This window comes from Chelonoidis abingdonii, chromosome 6 (genome assembly GCF_003597395.2).
Source record: "Chelonoidis abingdonii isolate Lonesome George chromosome 6, CheloAbing_2.0, whole genome shotgun sequence".
Classification (NCBI taxonomy): Eukaryota; Metazoa; Chordata; order Testudines; family Testudinidae; genus Chelonoidis; species Chelonoidis abingdonii.
The window spans coordinates 92,198,649-92,217,428 of NC_133774.1; the positions used below are offsets into that span (position 1 = coordinate 92,198,649).

The 18,780-nt window shown below is 38.4% G+C and overlaps 2 protein-coding genes across 3 annotated transcripts in view; one reads left to right on the forward strand and one right to left on the reverse strand.

Annotated features, from left to right (window-relative positions):
• GOLM1 (golgi membrane protein 1) overlaps nucleotides 1-8,324 on the forward strand; it is a 54,483-nt gene extending 46,159 nt beyond the window's left edge. Inside the window, exons 7-10 of the mRNA XM_032771142.2 lie at nucleotides 351-528; nucleotides 2,466-2,792; nucleotides 5,304-5,429; nucleotides 5,881-8,324. Coding sequence (XP_032627033.1) covers nucleotides 351-528; nucleotides 2,466-2,792; nucleotides 5,304-5,429; nucleotides 5,881-5,954 — 705 coding nt within the window. The 3' untranslated portion in view covers nucleotides 5,955-8,324. The remainder of the gene's footprint in view (nucleotides 1-350; nucleotides 529-2,465; nucleotides 2,793-5,303; nucleotides 5,430-5,880) is intronic.
• Nucleotides 8,325-10,584: 2,260 nt separating this feature from the next.
• NAA35 (N-alpha-acetyltransferase 35, NatC auxiliary subunit) overlaps nucleotides 10,585-18,780 on the reverse strand; it is a 43,167-nt gene continuing 34,971 nt past the window's right edge. For both annotated transcript variants that reach the window (XM_032771150.2, XM_032771149.2), the window contains exons 18-23: nucleotides 16,554-16,690; nucleotides 15,218-15,285; nucleotides 14,256-14,396; nucleotides 13,068-13,190; nucleotides 12,190-12,270; nucleotides 10,585-10,931 (exon numbers count right to left, since the gene is read on the reverse strand). In XM_032771150.2, coding sequence (XP_032627041.1) covers nucleotides 10,872-10,931; nucleotides 12,190-12,270; nucleotides 13,068-13,190; nucleotides 14,256-14,396; nucleotides 15,218-15,285; nucleotides 16,554-16,690 — 610 coding nt within the window. In that variant the 3' untranslated portion in view covers nucleotides 10,585-10,871. The remainder of the gene's footprint in view (nucleotides 10,932-12,189; nucleotides 12,271-13,067; nucleotides 13,191-14,255; nucleotides 14,397-15,217; nucleotides 15,286-16,553; nucleotides 16,691-18,780) is intronic.

Consider the following 18,780-nt stretch of genomic DNA (forward strand, 5'->3'; position numbering starts at 1 on the left):
TCCAGAGAGACATGTCCTTCATGCTCAGAAATGTTGCTTCCGAGAACAATAGCCCCTGATGCACTATGCATAGCAACTACTGAATCTGATGGTATTGGGTGGAGTAGTACAGGAAGAGGCATTACATCAAACTGTTCTGTTGGTGTATTGTGTGTGGAAACTGTGCTGCCTGTTCGTTGGGGTTGGGTTTTACTTCTGACTCCAATGAAGATTTCAGTTCAAGTCTATTTCTTGAATTGGTTTTGGAGCATTTAGATTTTTCTAGTCAGGGTTCAAAATGAAATATAAATCAGAGCATAGGAATAAGCATTTGACTAGACAAATCACATATATCTGTATATGCTTTTAAGGGTAATAATATTCAGCTGCCAACTTTTAATCGAGAGCTCCATCTGCATGACCTGGTAGAGCAGAAGGGAGATGAGGAGCAAGAGAAGAACAAAATTCCTGGAAATGTAGCTCTAGAAGCATCAAAGCCAACACCCACTGTAAAAAAGGTACCAGAGATTGAGTTTCATGGAGACAAAGGTAAGATTGGCTATTTACATCACTTAACACCTTAATAGCAACTGAGATGAGAAATGGCTTCTAATTAATTGAATTTTAATGTAATTAAATGTAAAACAAAATTGCATATAACTTCATTCAGCAGATTCACATTGATCATTGTATTTTTTCATGCTTATGGAAAGTTATAGTTAATAGCTAATGCCTGTCAAAATATTTTTTCAATTAAAATACTTTCATTGGCTGAAGAATATGTTAAAGTAGTAGTGGCTAGATCCACAACAAGGACTTGGGCTTAGCACTGAACACCTAACTTTAGGCACCCAGGCTCCTATACGATGTATGGGAAGAGTTAAATGCTCAAGAATGGGATACACAAAAGCCAGCAAGCTAAGTGGCTAAGATAGGCAATAGGAAATACTGAGGAGAGGTGCAGGCGCCCAACTCTGGACCAGATAGAGGCACCACTCTCCACTTGGGATTCGCTGTTGTGAACCCTCTCCTGGAGTTAGGACTGACCCGACTTAGGAGCCTTTCCAGCAAAAAACCGCGGTGGTGGGTCAGAGAAAGAATGAGTGACTCTGTAGCCTAGTGATTGGTGCACTCTTCTGGGAGACCCAGGTTCCTGTCCCTGCTCTATTGTATACTCGCTTCAGTAGGAAAAAGATTGAGACCTGGTTAGGGCACTCACTTGGGAAGTGGGAAATCTGTGTTTAAGTCCATGCTTCACATTGGGCAGAGTGGTATTTTAACCTGGGTCTCCCACAGGTTAGGTGGCAGCTGAGTTTCTGAGGATCTAAATTTTGGATTTGCCACTTCAGATGTCTAATGAGGTGCCTAATCTTTGTGAATCTAGCCCTAGGTGTACACTGCAAGTAACAGGACAATGTTATATTTAGCAGGCCTAAATTAGTATCTCTAATTTGCTATGGAAAAGGTGCTCTCTTTTCTGAAGACCTTCTGAAACAAGGACTTGACTTTAATAGCCTAAAACATAAGTTTGTGTTTAGTAGGTGAGACTCTCCTGCAACCGCTGGAAGTTATCTTTTAATCAAACACAAGTTACTGGGCTGAACACAGAAGTAACTGGGTGAAATTTAAGGGCCTGTGATACAAAGGAGTTTAAACTAGATGATCTAATGGTCCCTACTGACCTTAAAAACTCTATGAATATGCATATATGAATGGTTGCCACATTCTCAGCTTAGCATCATATACGTTTGAAATTCAATTTTCTTAAAATACAACTCTGAGCATACTTCAGGTCTCATTCCAGACAGCTAGTATTTCAATGTGACTTTTTATATAAGGATCTTCCTGTGCATTGTATCTCAAAACGCTGTAAGAATACAGCTACATAGTGAAAATGAGGCAGCAGTGTATGCTGGGACCAGTAGTGTCCCTGAGCTGCATCTTCATATTAAAGACAAAAGCAGCTACAGGCTATTTGGAGAACTCGCATCTGGTCAACTTTGTAATAGGCTGACTCTAAAGCCAGTTGCATTGCTAACAGCATAGTGTGTGTGTGCACACGCACTCACACAAGTCTTTTACACTTTTAATACTGTGAGAATAGGTATTTACATAGAATATTAAAACTCTCTGTATTTAAATAATTCTACTCTGCATGTCCAATTATTAATTGATCTCACTATAACCTGAAAGGGATTCACACTTCTTCCCTATTTACCATAAAACAAAGACAATACAGACTTTAAAGCCCTTATGAAATACAAATCCTGCAATGGTTTCTAATAGTACCTTTAACTTAGGGTATGCTGATTTATGCCTATACATCCTTTGGAGTTGATGCAGCTTAAAGAGATGTCCCTGCACAGGAAAAAAATTGAACTTAGGTGGGCAGAGGGCAGTTGATTGTGTTCTAGCTTTTTAAAGGCTTACGCTTTGCTAGGATCAAAACTCTGCTTAGTGCACAAACTGATTACATTGCTTTTCAGAAGGGACACATGATCTGGTTGCAGTGAACAAAGAGGAGTCTAAAACAGAAGACGAGAAGCTTTTTGTTGATCGAGGACCCCCACACGCTTCAGCCAAGAGTGCCGTGGATCATAAGGAACTATTTCCTGAACTAGGAAAGGAACCAAATTCGTATGAGGGGGTAAATGTTCCTAAAGAAGGTGATGCAGAACGGGAGTCTGTCAAAATGCAAGAACCACCTGCAGGCCATGCTGTCAATCAAGAAAATGCTGCCAATGAAGAAGTGGAGCGGGAGCACCTCTTAAATTATGACGCTCAGCCAGATGACCAGGAGCCCAGTCAGGATGGTTAGTACATTTGAACTGTAGGGGAGGGAGGGATGCTAAACCCAGGGTCGTGAGTTCAGTCCTTGAGGGGGCCACTTAAGGGTCAGGGGCAAAATCAGTACTTGGTCCTGCTAGTGAAGGCAGGGGGCTGGACTCAATGACCCTTCAGGGTCCCTTCCAGTTCTAGGAGATGGGTATATCTCCATTATTATTATTAATACAAAGACCCACTCAGGCTACTTAGCTGCCAAGTGGCTTGCATCTAGAGCCAATGATCTTGTAAAATGTTTCAAGGGTCATTTCTTTCCTGGTGCAGAAATGATTAATATAAACTCTAAAATGTCACAATGCAGTGGTCTGTCATGTGAGACACTGGTACTCAGAGACAAGTTCCCTGCTTTCCTTGCTCTGTGAGTGGAGGCTAGAATTTGTTTCCAGCTCTTATGCTTGTTAGTTGCGTTCTGAAGTGGTTTGGGTCCAAATCTCCACTGGGATCAGCAGTCCTGCATGTTTGCTACAGATGTAAGGCCATCTCTTGCTCTTTTATCTACACGACTACGTCCATTCACATCAGACTCCTTATGAGTAATTCTAATAGGATTTGACCTATTAAAATATAGTTACAGCGAGAGGTAGGGGTGAAATGTTTTTGTTGGTTTGGCAAAACACCCAAAACCTATTTTTAATAGGAAATTCTTTTAAACAGTAATGTGTTGGACTTTACCTTGGCAGACTTGCAGTACTATATATGTACCTGGAGACAAAGCAGTTTGAATTTACTCTGCATTACTTCACACCTGGTGAACTAGAGCCATTATGTTATAGTTCATTGCTCAGTGTTTACCAGCCAGATCCCTCAATTTCTCCTGCTTGTATAGTATCTGTCCTTTCTGTGGGTTTGATTCTGTGAAGCACTGAGTCTCCTGTAGATGGCACATACCCTCAGGATTAAGCCCGAAGGTTGAAATGTTTAGCAAGTAGTGTGTTTTTAAGCAGACATGCATCTTTGGCTTCAATTATAGCCAGGGATATACTAGAAAAGGTTTGCTGGTAACACTGTACTGACACACATTCCTGCGTTGATATAGCTTTTGCTGAATATAGTTTATACCAGTTCTCAGGCAAAACAAGCACTACTTCCAAATGCACTTTCCTCCTGGTATAGCTGCATCTACACTAAGGCTTTGTTGGTAGAAATGTAATTAAAAAAAAACAATCACTCCCCTGACATTACAATACTAGCAAAAATGTCTAGTGTGAACAGAGCTTTATAAGTACATCAAAACTTCTAGCTCCAGTCATCTTGCTAGTGGTGTAGTCTTAGTGGCAACATTCTCAGCTATATCTGGAATTTCATCTAAAGTACTAATCAAAAGCTCACAGGCAACAGGGTGGTGCAGAAGAGTTCACACAGGCCAGAAAATGAAGATTGTCTGATTGTAGCAAAATGAAAAGAATCCCCCACTCCCAGGTTTGCTGCAAACCAGTTCTCTGCTTTCCAGGTACTAGCACATATTATCTTGCAGATAAAGCCAAGTGAAAGCAAGAAGCCCAAGATTAGTTTTCTGAACTTCATTACAGTCTTTTATGCTCCTTGAAATGTGATACATGCAGTCAGGCTAACTTTACATACAACACTTGCTCTTCATATCAGTCTTTCAGACTTGTCACGAAAATTTACCTGCATAGGCACAATCTCCTTGCCCACACTCACTATGATAAAACTAGTTATTTGTCCCAAGTCATTAGACAGACAGGCTTGCAAGACTGTCATATGTGGACTACCATTTTGAATCCTGAAGTCCTGTGTTCCCCTATGGCTTGTTTGAAACATCTTGCTGAACAGAGGAAGCTGTTCATTATTCTGCTCCTTTGCACATGCCACTAATACCTACTACTGTTTTTGTTCAGTTTATTCTCCTTTGGTTGCCATTTACCATTTCTTTCTGTAACCTTTTGCTAACACTTTCTCTTCCTGTTCTGCTGAACACTGACTTGTTTAGCATCCTGGGGTATGGGAATTGTAATCTGTCCATTGGACAGATTTGCAGCAAGGGAGATTAGGTGAGAGTGTTTTTCCTAGTATCTAACTATAAGGATAGTTAATTACTGGAGCAGGTTATCTAGGGAGGTGATGGAATCCTTGTCATTTGGAGCTTTTCTGAGAACAGATTAGACAAATATGTCATCAGGCATGGTCTTGGTGTATGCATTTCTGCTTCTCAGGAGGCATGATGGACTAGATGACCTCTTGAAGGTCCCGTCCAGCCCTACCTATCTCATGTTATCAAGCCTTCTATCTACAAGGGTTATAGCAAACTTAGTTCTGAAATTGGATAGGCAACTGCAGCAAGTAAGAATAGCTGAGAACTGAACCTCTAAGCAGAGGGTAATCAAATTTCAAAGGTTTGAGATAAATTCAGCCTGTTGTAGAGCTGGAGTAGGAGGGAGACTGTTTTTCTAGCAACAGTGCTCTACTGCAGCTGTGGCAAGTTTTTGGCCACTAACTAATGAAACTAAATATCTTTATAGATAAACAGGGAGCTAAAGCAGCAAACCAGAACAACATAGCAGTTGACTACAACCTAGATGAAAATGAAGGTGAATCTGAAACTGACAAGCAAGCAGCACTGGCAAGCAATGAAAATAACTTGCATGGTAAAAACCTGAGTGTTTTGTTTTTTTTTAAATCCCCTTATACACAGCATATTGTATTTTTAGAATTGTCCCCTTAAAAGGGTTTTGGGAGGGATGAAACTGACTGGCTTTCTATTCATCAGATTAGTTAACTCTGATGCCTTTGTGCTTGCTCTGAATACAGCTGGGGCCAGATTTTGCTATTACCAATTTTACTCTGGTGCAATAAGACTTCAGTGAAGTTTCTCCCTATTTACATGAGAGAGAACTGGACACTCAGGCCAGTTTCATGGTATACGTAAAAGCAAACCATAACTGGATACTTGTGATATTGCACTATTCTACAGTGACCCAATCCTTTCAATTGTTTCTCTTGCTGTTGTTCCTCTTGGTGTTGTTCCACCTCTTACAAATGGAATCAATTATTCCAACTCTTACAGTATTAAGAATCACTTTTTTCCTCCCTTACTAGCCCCAAATCCTGAAGATCTGAATATGAAGAACCACTTATTTGATCAAGGTGAAGAGGAGAGACAGAGGCTGTGAATAAGGAAGCACACCATGTGTGACTCAATCACTTGTAAACAAATCCAACCATAAAGATCCAGGTGAAGCTAGAATGCTTGATTGCTGTCTCAAGGCTTTAAAAGGGTCCCAAATCAAGTAGATTGTGGTTGTGAAGTTTTAGTACTATGCTTCAATGGTTAAAACTATACTTTGTCTCTTAGAGGTTTAAAGGAGTTCTGACTTGTCAAATTTTTTTTTTTTTTTTTACTGTTTTTAAAACCTTAATTAGCTAGCAATAATTGAAATACTTTTACAGTCAGCTAAGTTGTACAATCATAAAACAATGGCATGAAGTAGGGGAAACAAAGTAATTCTAAGATCATATTTTGAATTCCTACCTGTGCTTCAGATGCTAAACTTAGACTGATCCTCCCCCAGTAAATGGTACTTTTAGTCCTTATTATCACAAAGGCTGGAATAGTTGACCTGACCCTCTCAAACTACTACAAGGCTTTTGGATAGCTCCTCCCCCCCCTCCCCTCCTGTAATATCATCGCTCTTCACCACAGAAGAACAGCATGGTTCCCATGGGAGGTCATGGCAAAGAGGCTGGACCTGCATTCACAAAGCTAGCAAGGAGGTGTAGATTAGCTTTACAACTCATTTTAGTAGGAGGATTTGGTTTGTGTCAAACTGATTTGAAGCTACCACTGTCTAAGGGAAGGCTAAAATGGTGTGTAATGCATATTCCTTACTTCACCCATCCACCGTTGCATTCAAAGACATTTTTATGTGGGACTCCATGAGTAAACTTGAACACATTAAAGTTATATTATGCATAACAGAATACTCAGTTATTGTACAATGTTTTTATTGTAACATGTTGAATGTATTCATTGTGTCAACAAACATACAGTACCTCCTAGTGCCATTAGGAAAGCTTTGGGAGTGCTGGTCTCTGCTTGTTAACTGCAAGGTGCCTCTTGAAGCAGGAGTTTAAAGTGGGGAAAGTCCACCACACCATCTATCACAGATGGTTCTCGACCATGCTGTTTTAAAACAATTAGTATCACACACATTCTTAGCTACCCCTGAGATTTTGTCCTTGATTCCACTTATAAATCCTGGTTGATAAAAGCAGGTAGGTTACAGGGATTTGGACCCTGATACTGAAGGTCGCCTGTATGCCACAGTCCAGTGTTTCAGACAGCAAGGGAAAAGAAAATGAAAGCAGCTGGCATCCTGTAACTGCTTGTTCAAAAGGACTATTTTTATAATTTGAACAAATACAGATCAACAGGTCAGATACTAATGCAGAATAGAAGACAGTAAAACAAAATTAGAGGAGAGAAGAGTTGGTAGGCATGACTGAATTGTACAAAGGACTGCACATTGCATTTAAGTTATACTCTCACAGCGAGGGAAATCTGATGCTTCACTCACTACTCATGCACTTTATTTCCTTTCTAGTTATGTACTGTATGCCATAGCTCACAGTGCCAGTAATCTGGCTATAATCATTTGAGCACAATTTTTTTGTATCTTAGATAAAGCTGCCATACAATAAATAGGGCTGTGCTCAGAAGCTGCATTAAATCTGGCCTTTGTTATACATAAAGGAATGCATATAGACAAGATACACTTACGAGAGTTGAGAGTTTCTGAATAATGTAACTAAGGTGTCCTAAGAAAGGCATTGCAATCTTATCTTCTATACAGTAACAAAGCCAGACACAGAAATATTACATTTCTGAAACTTTCTCTCTCACAATACATTGTGTTTCATGGTTTGGGGGAAGGGTATACAAACATGAGAAGAAAAAACACAAACATTTTGTAGAGTGACAGAAGAATGGGAGAGACAAGAGGACACCCCCTCTAAAAATGTGGACAAAGTTGGGATGTATTGCCTTTGGCAGTACAGAGTTGCAGTTTTTAGTAAAAAGTTAAATTATCTATCCCAACTTTCCAGCCATTAGGTAATATTACTCAGACAGCTTAAAAAAAATAAGATGGACATTAATTTGACTATCATCCATTACATGGGGGACTGAATCATCTGTAAATAAAAACTTACTTTCCAAATGGTTTTTGAAGGATTCAGATTCTAAGTGTAATTTTTAAAAATGTAAAAGGCAAGGGGGCTTCTGACAACTGTATAGAAAAGAATTTTAAAACTAAAGCTTTTTTCTAGTGGGGCAAGAGAAATTAGATTTACTCAGAACTGTGGTTTTAAACAGCTTTGTATATTGCCTGAAATCATTTGTACTCACTTCTTGAGTTTCCTGAATGAAGTTATGAACTTGACAGGGTGGGGAACTGATTTTTGTTCTTGTTCAAAATGTTTTTGCAATGAAGCCTGATCAATTTTAGAAAAACATTTTTAAAATAAAACTAAATCCTTTTCAATGTGTGTTTAATTTTAAACAGGGTTGGTTTACTTTCAATGTTAACTCCTAGTGCGGGGAGGAAAGGGGGTTGGAGGGGAAGGAGAGAGCTGGTTCATTTACGCAATTTCTAATTCATGTATTCTGTACTGTATCACATTTATAGAAGTTATTGCTAGTTTCTTAACATGTTACCTGTTGACCAGCTTGTGTATTTCCAGTAGAAGGTGGTTTCCTTTGAAAGTGAGCAGTCCAATTTGCCTGGAAGTCTAGTAATAATTCTTCTTCACAATGCAGAGAAATAGAGAGGTCAGTGCACTAAAGTATTTTTGTATTGAATTTACCTAGGAGAAAAGTTAACTTAATTATTGATTTCTAATACATTTAGTCTGCAAATTTTGGGTGTTCAGTTTCAGCTTTGATTAAACCATTTTGTAGAGCTGGTTAGAAGTTGTCCAGCAGAACGCTTTACCATCAATGTCAATTTGTTGAAAGCTAAATGTTTTTCGAGTGATGGTCCCTTTGTAGATTCCAACTGAATTTAGAAAAGTGTTTAATAACTCAGTCAAGCTCAGAACAAAATGTTTTGATAAACATTTCAATCAACCCAAAAAGAAGGTTTTGGAACTTCTTGTTTTTTGGGAAATGTAAATGTTTGTTCCATTTTGGAACACAGAATTTTAAAATTGCATAATTTCCTGCAAAAAGAAAAATCCAGCTCATCTTGCCTTCTGGTCTTACTTTTTAATCCAGCTGTTATTCTTAGTACTGGCTTAGAGTGAGGCAAACTCAGTCAGGAGTTCTGCCACTCCTAACTTTCACAAAACATCTGCTTGCCTCAGGAGAAGACTACTGTGTACTGTTGCTTTCAATGAATTTTCACCCCTTCCCCTACAGTAGTTCTGGGCAATGAGGAGATATGAGCCATTAGTGATCATCATCAAAAACTCATGGAAGACAGGAAAGATTCCAGAGGACAAATATAGTGCCAATCTATAAAAAAGGGAATAAGAACAACCCAGGGAATTACAGACCTCTCAGTTTAACTCAGTACCTGGAAAGAAAATGAAGCAAATACTGTGTCGCATGACCGTCTCATAAACAAACTAGGGAAATACAACCTAGATGGAGCTACTATAAGGTAGGTGCATAACTAGTTGGAAAACCATTCCCAAAGAGTAGTTATCAGTGGTTCAGTTGCAACCTGGAAGGGCATATCAAGTGGGGTCCTGCAGGGATCAGTTCTGTTCAATATCTTCATAAATTATTTGGATAATGGCAGAGAGAGAACACTTAAAGTTTGTGGAGAATACCAAGCTGGGAGGAGTTGCAAGTGCTTTGGAGGATAGGATTAAAATTCAAAATGATCTGAAGTAAATAGGATGAAATTCAATAAGGACGAATGCAAAGTACTCCACTTAGGAAGGAGCAATCAATTGCACACGTACAAAATGAGAAATTACTGCCTAGGAAGGAGTACTGCGGAAAGGGGTCTGGAGACTATAGTGGATCGCAAGCTAAATATGAGTCAGTGTAACACTCTTGCAACAACAAGCGACCATCATTCCGGGATGTATTAGCAGAATTACTGTAAGCAAGACACAAGTAATTCTTTCACTCTACTCCATGCTGATAAGGCCTCAGCTGGGGTATTGTGTCCAGTTCTGGGCACCACATTTCAGGAAAGATGTGGACAAATTGGAAAAAGTTCAGAGGAGAGCAACAAAAATGATTAAAGGTCTGGAAAACATGATCTATGAGGAAAGACTGAAAAAACTGGGTTTAGTCTGGAGAAGAGAAGATTGGGGGGGCATAACAGTTTAAGTATATAAAAGGTTGTTACAAGGAGGAGGGCAACAAATGTCCTTGTTATCCTCTGATGATAGGACAAAAAGCAATGGGCTTAAATTGCAGCAAGGGAAGTTTAGGGTGGATATTAGAAAAAAATTCCTAACTATCAGGGTGGTTAAGCACTGGAATAAATTGCATAAGGAGGTTGTGGAATCTCCATCTTTGGAGGTTTTTAAGAACAGGTTAGACACACTTGTCAGGTATGGTCAAGTTATTATGTAGTCCTACTTTGAGTGCAGGAGACTGAACTAAACAACTTGAGGTCCCTTCTAGTCATACACTTCTATGATTCTATAATGTCATTTTCAGAGTCCTTGTTCAAACCAGAATTTCACTTTAACTCAGCTGTGCCTGTCAGACAGGCTCTACTGTACTGTATCATTCAGTCATGAGTGTTATTAAAGCCTTACAAACACCACTGTCAGTCAGAATTCACTAAAATGATTTATGATTAAATCTGTAATAAAACCACAAAGTACAATGTTGTTCAATAATGCAGTTGATTAAAAACCATTTCACCCATAGAACATTATACAAACCACTTTAAAACAGCAGTTGTCATTCAGGTCATGTAAGGAAGTCAGACTAAAGATATTCCATACAACAGTACTTATCTAAGAGATCCATTTCACTTCCGGCTACAGTATAAAATACTCCATTTCAAAGCGGGTATCTGAAATACAGATTACAGTTCAGGTATCCAATAATCTCTTGTCTTTCAAACAAGTTTCACAACTGGAAAATATTTGTGAGGAGAGAAGTCAAATTCTGGAGGAACCTAGAGGGAGAGAGAATATTAAAAGATTACTCTGACATACATCACTACTGATTTTATTCCGAAAGGGGAATTCATGGCATAGTTATCTTGGAAGAAAATGCGAGTTTCGCCTACTTGGTTTTTTTTCTTTTGTTTTTTTAAGCTTTAAAATATCATAAAAACACAAACCAAGAAAATCCTGTCAGCTAAAAATCAACTTAAAAAATCCCAACAACATCAAAAGCTATTCTGAGTTGTGGAAAATAGTCTCTGAAAGACTAGTCATCACAAGTGAGGGGCAAAGAGGGACACTGCCATCTGGGGAAGCCATCAGCCTTCTCAGTTAGAGCTTGTACCAACAGATAGAGGGGGAAAAAAGAAAAGTACAACTGAACTGATACAAAATAAGGAGATAGATGGAAAAATTAAAATCTCACTAAGTCAGACATAAGACATCATGTCACTGCCTAGGGAAGTCAGTCCTCTTATATACTATATTGGAACCATACACGAGTACTGAAGAGGTGAATCACTTTTTTTTCTAAATTATCTTCCTGAAATTGCTTCCCTTTCCAAGAACACAAGATTAAAAACTAAAAATGCTGATCTACCCTTTTAACTGCTATCCCACCAGCACCTTGCTTCTTGTCCACCCACGTACTTCGCCCAAAATGTGCGTTCCCCATATTTCTGTTTCCACATTCTGGATACTCCTCCTACCCCACCAATGCTTTCCTCTACTCTCCACCTCACCCACTATCTGCCCCAAGCTCAGCTAATTTCTTCCATTCCCCTCCCCACCTGCTGCTGCTTCTCCCCAATCCTCAACCCTTCTACCACTTACTTGTACTTCCTTGGACCCATTGCTATTAGCTGCTTTCTCTTCTCTCCTTCCTCTTAATGTCTAACCCTATCCATACACATCTGCTGTTGCTTCCATCATTAGCCGCACCTTCCACATCATAGCTCCTGTCTTTGTTGCTATTTACATTCTAGATGCAGCTTCCCAGCTAATTTCCCTCCCAGTGTTCAAACATCTGAGGGCATAACAAATTTCAAAACTTGAAATGACAGCTTCTCAACATGCTTCAAGGGTCACATTTTTTAATTCTATTTTTTTCCATATTTGGATCAGGGATCTGTATTCCCTCTAAGGCTTAGAGTAGTTAAAAAGTGAAACTGTGCATTCAACTATTAGAGCTGTAGCAGAAATGGAACTGTTGAGTGTGTTATTCGGTAGTTAAAGACAATAAATTCAATTTGATTGTGATTTTCTTACCTTAGAATCCTTCTTGTGACCGCCTGCCAGCAGCTTCATGACCACAATGTTGGGTTTAGCAACTTTTAGAATTCGGTTGACCTAACAGAAAGTAGTAAACTTTCAAGTGACAATTTATGGCCAAGAAAAAATAATTGGGAAAAAAAAAATCAATCAAGCTGCTTCCATAATATAATACTTTGACTGGAATATCAATCCCATTTTAAAAGAGGTCAAAGCAATTTGTACTACATTTTTAAATATATAAATTATATTTAACCAGCTTGATAAGGCAACTAACTGTTAATACAATAGCATTTTTAATATAAGAGAGACCATACAAAACATGGTATTTCATATTCATTCTCATGATTGTCAAACCTCTGCAGATTTCAAAGTATTATTTGTCAGGGGTTGACTTTGTGCTTAATGTTGCCCAGGACACATTCCTTCCCCAACAAGCTGCTGTTCTTATAAACCATGGTACAGGCGAGTCTCATCTTACGTGGGCGTTCCGTTGTTAGCGTGTAAAGCGAAAACCGCGTATAGTCAAAATTACATTGAGTTGAATGGTGGGAGGAATCGCTCGCACTACAGGTACATTATTAAAATAGTTATTTCTCTTTTTTTTTGTTTTGTTTTTGCCGACCGGGTAAAGCTGAAATCGTGCATGTTAAATGCACGTAAGATGCGACAGACCTGTTTACAGCGGGTAGTTCAATGTGAGAAGTTGACAATTTTAAATTAAATACTTGAGCACTTTAATAACTAAATGATAATTTTCTGATACATTTTAATTCATCACAAAAGTATTTCAATTAGAACTAATGACAAAGCCAATAATGTATTCCAAACAAGAGCGTCTACTTCTGTTTCTCTACATCTCCGTTTAGCCTTACCTCATGATCTGCGTTAGGAATATTCTCCAGTATCATTTTAGCCTGTTGGAAGTGTTTACTAGCTGCCATGTAGAGATCAGAGGACTGTGGAGGGGGGCTATATTTATTTAGGTCAGACATTTCCTAAATATCACAAAAAAAAATATAAATATATATATATTAAAACTAATAGTCAACAGCACATAAACCTTTCTACATTGCTTTGATTGGGATCAGAAATCAATTACAATATTTAATTAAACCAGTTTTTCCTTAAATCAACTGAGTACTGGTTAAAATATTACCATCGCTAAATAGCAGAGGTCAAATTAATATTTGTTTTAACCAGTTAAATCTCCTGTATTGTAATCTTTATTAAATAGCTTATTATTTTAAAGCACCAAAAAGTGTGCTACGACACCTCACAGGACCAATAAATGACATGATCCCTGCTCTGGAGAGCTTGCACTCTATTTGCAGCAGTGATGCCATCAAGTAGGCAGCAAAACAGTGAGGAGTAACTAAGGAGGGAAGACAGACAAGGGAAGAGCAGTAAGAGTAGGTGGTTATAAAGCACAGGCTTGCGTGCACAAGTTGAACAAGATTTTTTTAAGTTACTTTTCCTTAAAAAAATAAAATAAAATGCATAATTCTAAAGATAGGTAAGATGATATAGCATTGTTGACACAAAACAAGGATGGTCTGATCTGCATTATCAATGTTCATTTTACATGTAAAACTGCCTTCATATTTGTTGCACATACCTTGCTTACTTGCTGCAACAGCAATACTTTGGCTGTTAAACAACTACCTTTTCTAAATGTATATTCTAGCTGATATCAAATTTGACAGACTTTTTTCACACAAATGCACATATTACAAAGAGTAACAGCAACAAAACTTGGCAAAAAAGTCCAATTTTAGAAAAAAATAAGATTCACTTTCCTTACTGCAAATACAGTGAATAGCCTCTTGTCATTCTCTACTTTGCTTAAATAATTTAGAAAAATGAAAGATATTTTAACTTATAACAGTACTTAAAAGTACGATACTGTCCTTCAGTACATTGAGATGCATCGATATGTGCTATAAAATCAGCCACTAGGCATGTAAGTGTACATGCAGGGCCTGATTTTACAAGAAACGTACAAACATATTGAAGGGCAGAGTTGAATCTAAGTGTTTTAAGATTGTTTGGAAAGAGTTCACCTTGAACTGCAGATAGTGCACTGGTGGTGGTGTGATGACACTGTTGAATGGAGCAAACCTGTGCTCATATCGAACTTGCTCACTATCAAGCTCAAATTTGGGTTTTCTCACTTTACCATCCATGTCAAAAGCGATCATTGTCTAGGGGAAAGAAGGAATAAGAGAGACCGAAGTGAAACCTGTAGCAGTTTGTCATAACACACAAGCACTACCGCATCTTGGAATCAGCAATGGTACACACGGGAGGATGGGAAAAAAGTAATTCTGAAATACTTTTCCAGGCATTTGATGCAAAAAGGTTAACTGTATTTCTCTTGTCTCTGGATTCTACTCTTGTCTATTTGTCTGCTTAGAGAATGGACTTTTCACGTGTGTTTTATAATGCACCAAACAAATTAGGCAAATGGTTAGCAAGGTAACTTCTCTTTTTAGTCTTGAGAGGGTGGATTCATGAAAGAGCCTACTCAGATATCAAACCACCTCTGAAGCACTTCTGTTGAGTCAGCTGTCAGAGGGCAGAAAACAGAGGCTAGGGAATCAGCATTCCATTTCTTTTAGCACTGTATGGTACTTCCATTTTAACATATTTTTAGTGCTTGTTTTATTACATTTCAGCTAGTATCATTTATAGTTTTTGGTATCCAACCTGGTTTGGTGACAGGAGAGGGCACTATAAACAAGTTCCAGTGCCTAAAGATAATGGCTTCAGCAAACTATTCATCCTTACTCCTATCCATTAGAAGACTTTAAATAGAATAATGCTATGTCTGATAAAACACTATTTAGAGTAGGAAATTTCTTTAGGAGGGCTTGGCATGCCAAATATGAGGGCTTGATTCTCAGAACCAACAACAGAATGGACACAAATTACAAAAAAAAGGGGAGGGGGAAATTTTAATGCTTATCACCACCATATAACAAAATTGAACCCTATATAGATCATCTGTTCAGTAACGAGTTACCTTGTACATCCCAGCACACATATTCTGATATGCTTGGCTCATGGTGATCTCTCTGCTCAGAGGGCGAACTGTAAATTCCATATACAAAGATATTTCACCCAAAATAATGCTACAGAACAAATGCAAGCAATTTTTTTTTTTTGCAACTACTAGTTCATTAAAATTGTTAATTGCAAACATCACATGGTTTTCCTGTCACCTTCTCTAAAAATTAGAAACTCTCCTTTTAAATTAAGATAGACAGACATGTTCATTTGGTCCCCAGTTAAGCAAGGTACTTAAGTACATACCTAACTTTTATTCACAAGTAGTCCCTGGACTTTAATGGGACAATTTACATTCTCAAAGCTTGCGGAACTGGAGCCCGACAGAACTTCTTAGGAATAAAATAAAAATTTGATCTGACAATACATACTCCACCGCACACTCAGACAAACGTTGCCTTCCTAAAGCTATACTTTTTGTAGGCTAGTGTTTCCCAAGCCATGGGCATGCTCCCCTGGAAGTGTGGAACAGTAGTAGTAAACATTTCTCCCACAGTGTGCTGCTAACATGGTGCTGTTGAAGGAGAGAGACAGGTAGTTTGTCTTCCTGAAGAGAGGCTCAGTTTGCAAAGAGTTGGGAAGTGCTGGTGTATGGATTAAATCATATTCAATTAATCAAACTGCATCTACTCAGCAATTGCGCTAACTCAGGGTTTGGACCCATGGTCCCAGCAGGGCTAGAGGGTCCGAGCCTTATTGCTTTGCAGTGTAGATGCAGCCTTGCTTCATTCAGGCCCCTGGGGTCAGCTGGAAGTATCACATAATTCCATGAGACAACCTCCAATCTGCAATCCACCCTATTGAAAACAGAAGCCACCTCCCCTTTGTGAACAGCAGCAACCCAGATCATCATTAACCCACTCTGTCAGAGAGCCTCCTGGGTTTGCACTGGAGAGCAAAACAATGAGGCCTTTTGCAAAGCGAGCGGCTTCCTGGTAACATGCAGGGCAGGCAGTCAAGTCTTCCCACCATGCACCACAGTCCTAGTGGCCACACTGGGGGAGAGGGATGGTGCTAGGGACTCTGGGATATGGTTACTTTGACTCGGGTCTGCGCACTGCGGTGTGAATGCAAAAATCCTAGGTTTGAGCATGGGTTAGAAAAGTACCAACATTGGGTTAAAATACAATGTAGGTGCTCATGCCCAGGGTTCCCTAACATGAGTGAGCTGACTTGAGTCCCACTAACCCTGGGCTTACATTGCAGTGTAGACATACCACTTGAGGTCAGTGAAGTTACACAGGTATAATGCCAGTATGGGAGAAATGAGAGACACTCTAAACCCATTGTACCTTTTTTCTTTTTCTTTGTTTTCTTACTACTACGGCCTTTCTGCTGCTCTTCCATTATTCTCTCTTCTGCCATTTGAGAGCTATCAGCACGGCTCAGCGTTGACATCAGCCAGGCATAGAGAAACTCAGACAGATACCTATAATAAAAATAGTATCCAGCTATTACATACTACACAGCAAGCTATACATAATGCATGTGCTGTTATTACACAGTGTGCATTTTCTTTCATGAAGAAAACAGATGGCTATACTCAATTGATACTTCCTTTAAACTAACTGAAGGGGAAAAATGTCTCAACACCATAAGCTCAGTGATGGTATAAAATGACTTCTATTCTTTTGCTAGTTTAAATCAAAGTCTGGTTATCACGTAAGTATTCAGTTAGATGATGTCTAACCATTTCAAAAATCTTTAAAAAGACTTCAGGCTAATACTTAAATAATCCAAGAGTTTAGGAATCGTACATGTTAAATTACAGAGACTAAGTATTTTAAAAGGACAGGTTTCGGAGTAAATTATTGAATATACTTCCCCATGTTAAGTATTCTCACACCTTCTTGTCAACTGTCTAAAATGGGCCATCTTGATTATCACTACAAAAGTTTTTTTTCTCCTGCTGATAATACCTCACCTTAATTAATTAGCCTCTTACAGTTGGTATGGCTACTTCCACCTTTTCATGTTCTCTGTATGTATATATATTTCTTACTAGATGTTCCATTCTATGCATCTGATGAAGTGGACTGTAGCCCACGAAAGCTTATACTCAAATTTGTTAGTCTCTAAGGTGTCACAAGTACTCCTGTTCTTTTATTTTAAAGGAGTGCCTTTAAAAAAATTTTTAAATTAGTATTTTTTTAAAATATTGACAATGCTTCAAATTCAGTTAACTCACGTGATTAAGTCAAAAAAATTAATCACGATTTAAAAAAATTGCAATTAACCGCAGTTTTAATCACACTATTTAACAACAGACTACCAATTGAAATCTATTAAATATTTGTGGATGTTTTTCTACAATTTTCAAATATATTGATTTCAATTACAATACAGAATACAAAGTGTACAATGCTAACTTTACATTATTTTTTTTTTTACAAATATTTGCATTGTAAAAAACAAGATAGTATTTTTCAATTCACCTCATACAAATACTGTAGTGCAATCTCTTTATCATGAAAGTGCAATTTATAAATAGATATTTTTTGTTACATAACTGCACTCCAAAACAAAACAGTGTAAAACCTTAGAGCTTACAAGTCCACTCAGTCCTACTTTTTGTTCGGCCAGTCACTCAGACAAACAAGTTTGTTTACATTTACGGTGAAAGTGAGAACAGGCATTTGCATGGCAATTTTGTAGCCATTATTGCAAGGTATTTACGTGCCAGATATGCTAAATATTTGTATGCCCCTTCATGTTTCCATGCTGATGACGCTCGTTAAAAAAAAATGTGTTAATTAAATTTGTGACTGAACTCCTTGGGGAAGAATTGTATGTCTCCTGCTCATATATTTCATGTTATATCAGTCTCGGATGATGACCCAGCATATATTGTTCATTTTAAGAACATCTTCACCACAGATTTGACAAAATGCAAAGAAAGTACCAATGTGAGATTTCTAAAGAGAGCTACAGCACTTGACCCAAGGTTTAAGAATCTGAAGTGCTTTCTAAAATCTGAGAGGGACGAGGTGAGGAGAATGCTTTCAGAGGTCTTAAAAGAGCAGCACTCCGTTGTGGAAACTACAGAACCCGAACCACCAAAAAAGAAAAGAAAATCAACCTTCTGCTGGTGACATCTGACTCAGATGATGAAAATGAATAGGTCAGTCCACATTGCTTTCGATTGTTATGGAGCAAAACCTGTCATCAGCATGGCTGTGTGTCCTCTGGAATGATGGTTGAAGCGTGAAGGGACATATGAATCCACAGCACATCTGGCACGTAAATATCTTGTGATGCCAGCTACAACAGTGCCATGTGAATGCCTGTTCTTACTGTCAGATGACATTGTAAACAGTAAGCAGGCAGCATTCTCTCCTGCAAATGTAAACAAACTTTTTTGGCTGAACAAGAAATAGGACTGAGGGTAGGTCTACACTGCACGATTATTTCGAATTAGCTTAAACCGATATTACAAAACAGATCTAATAAAATCGGTTTAGCGCGTCCACAGTGGGATCCCGAAATCGATTGTTTGCGTCCATGGTCCAAAGCTACCAT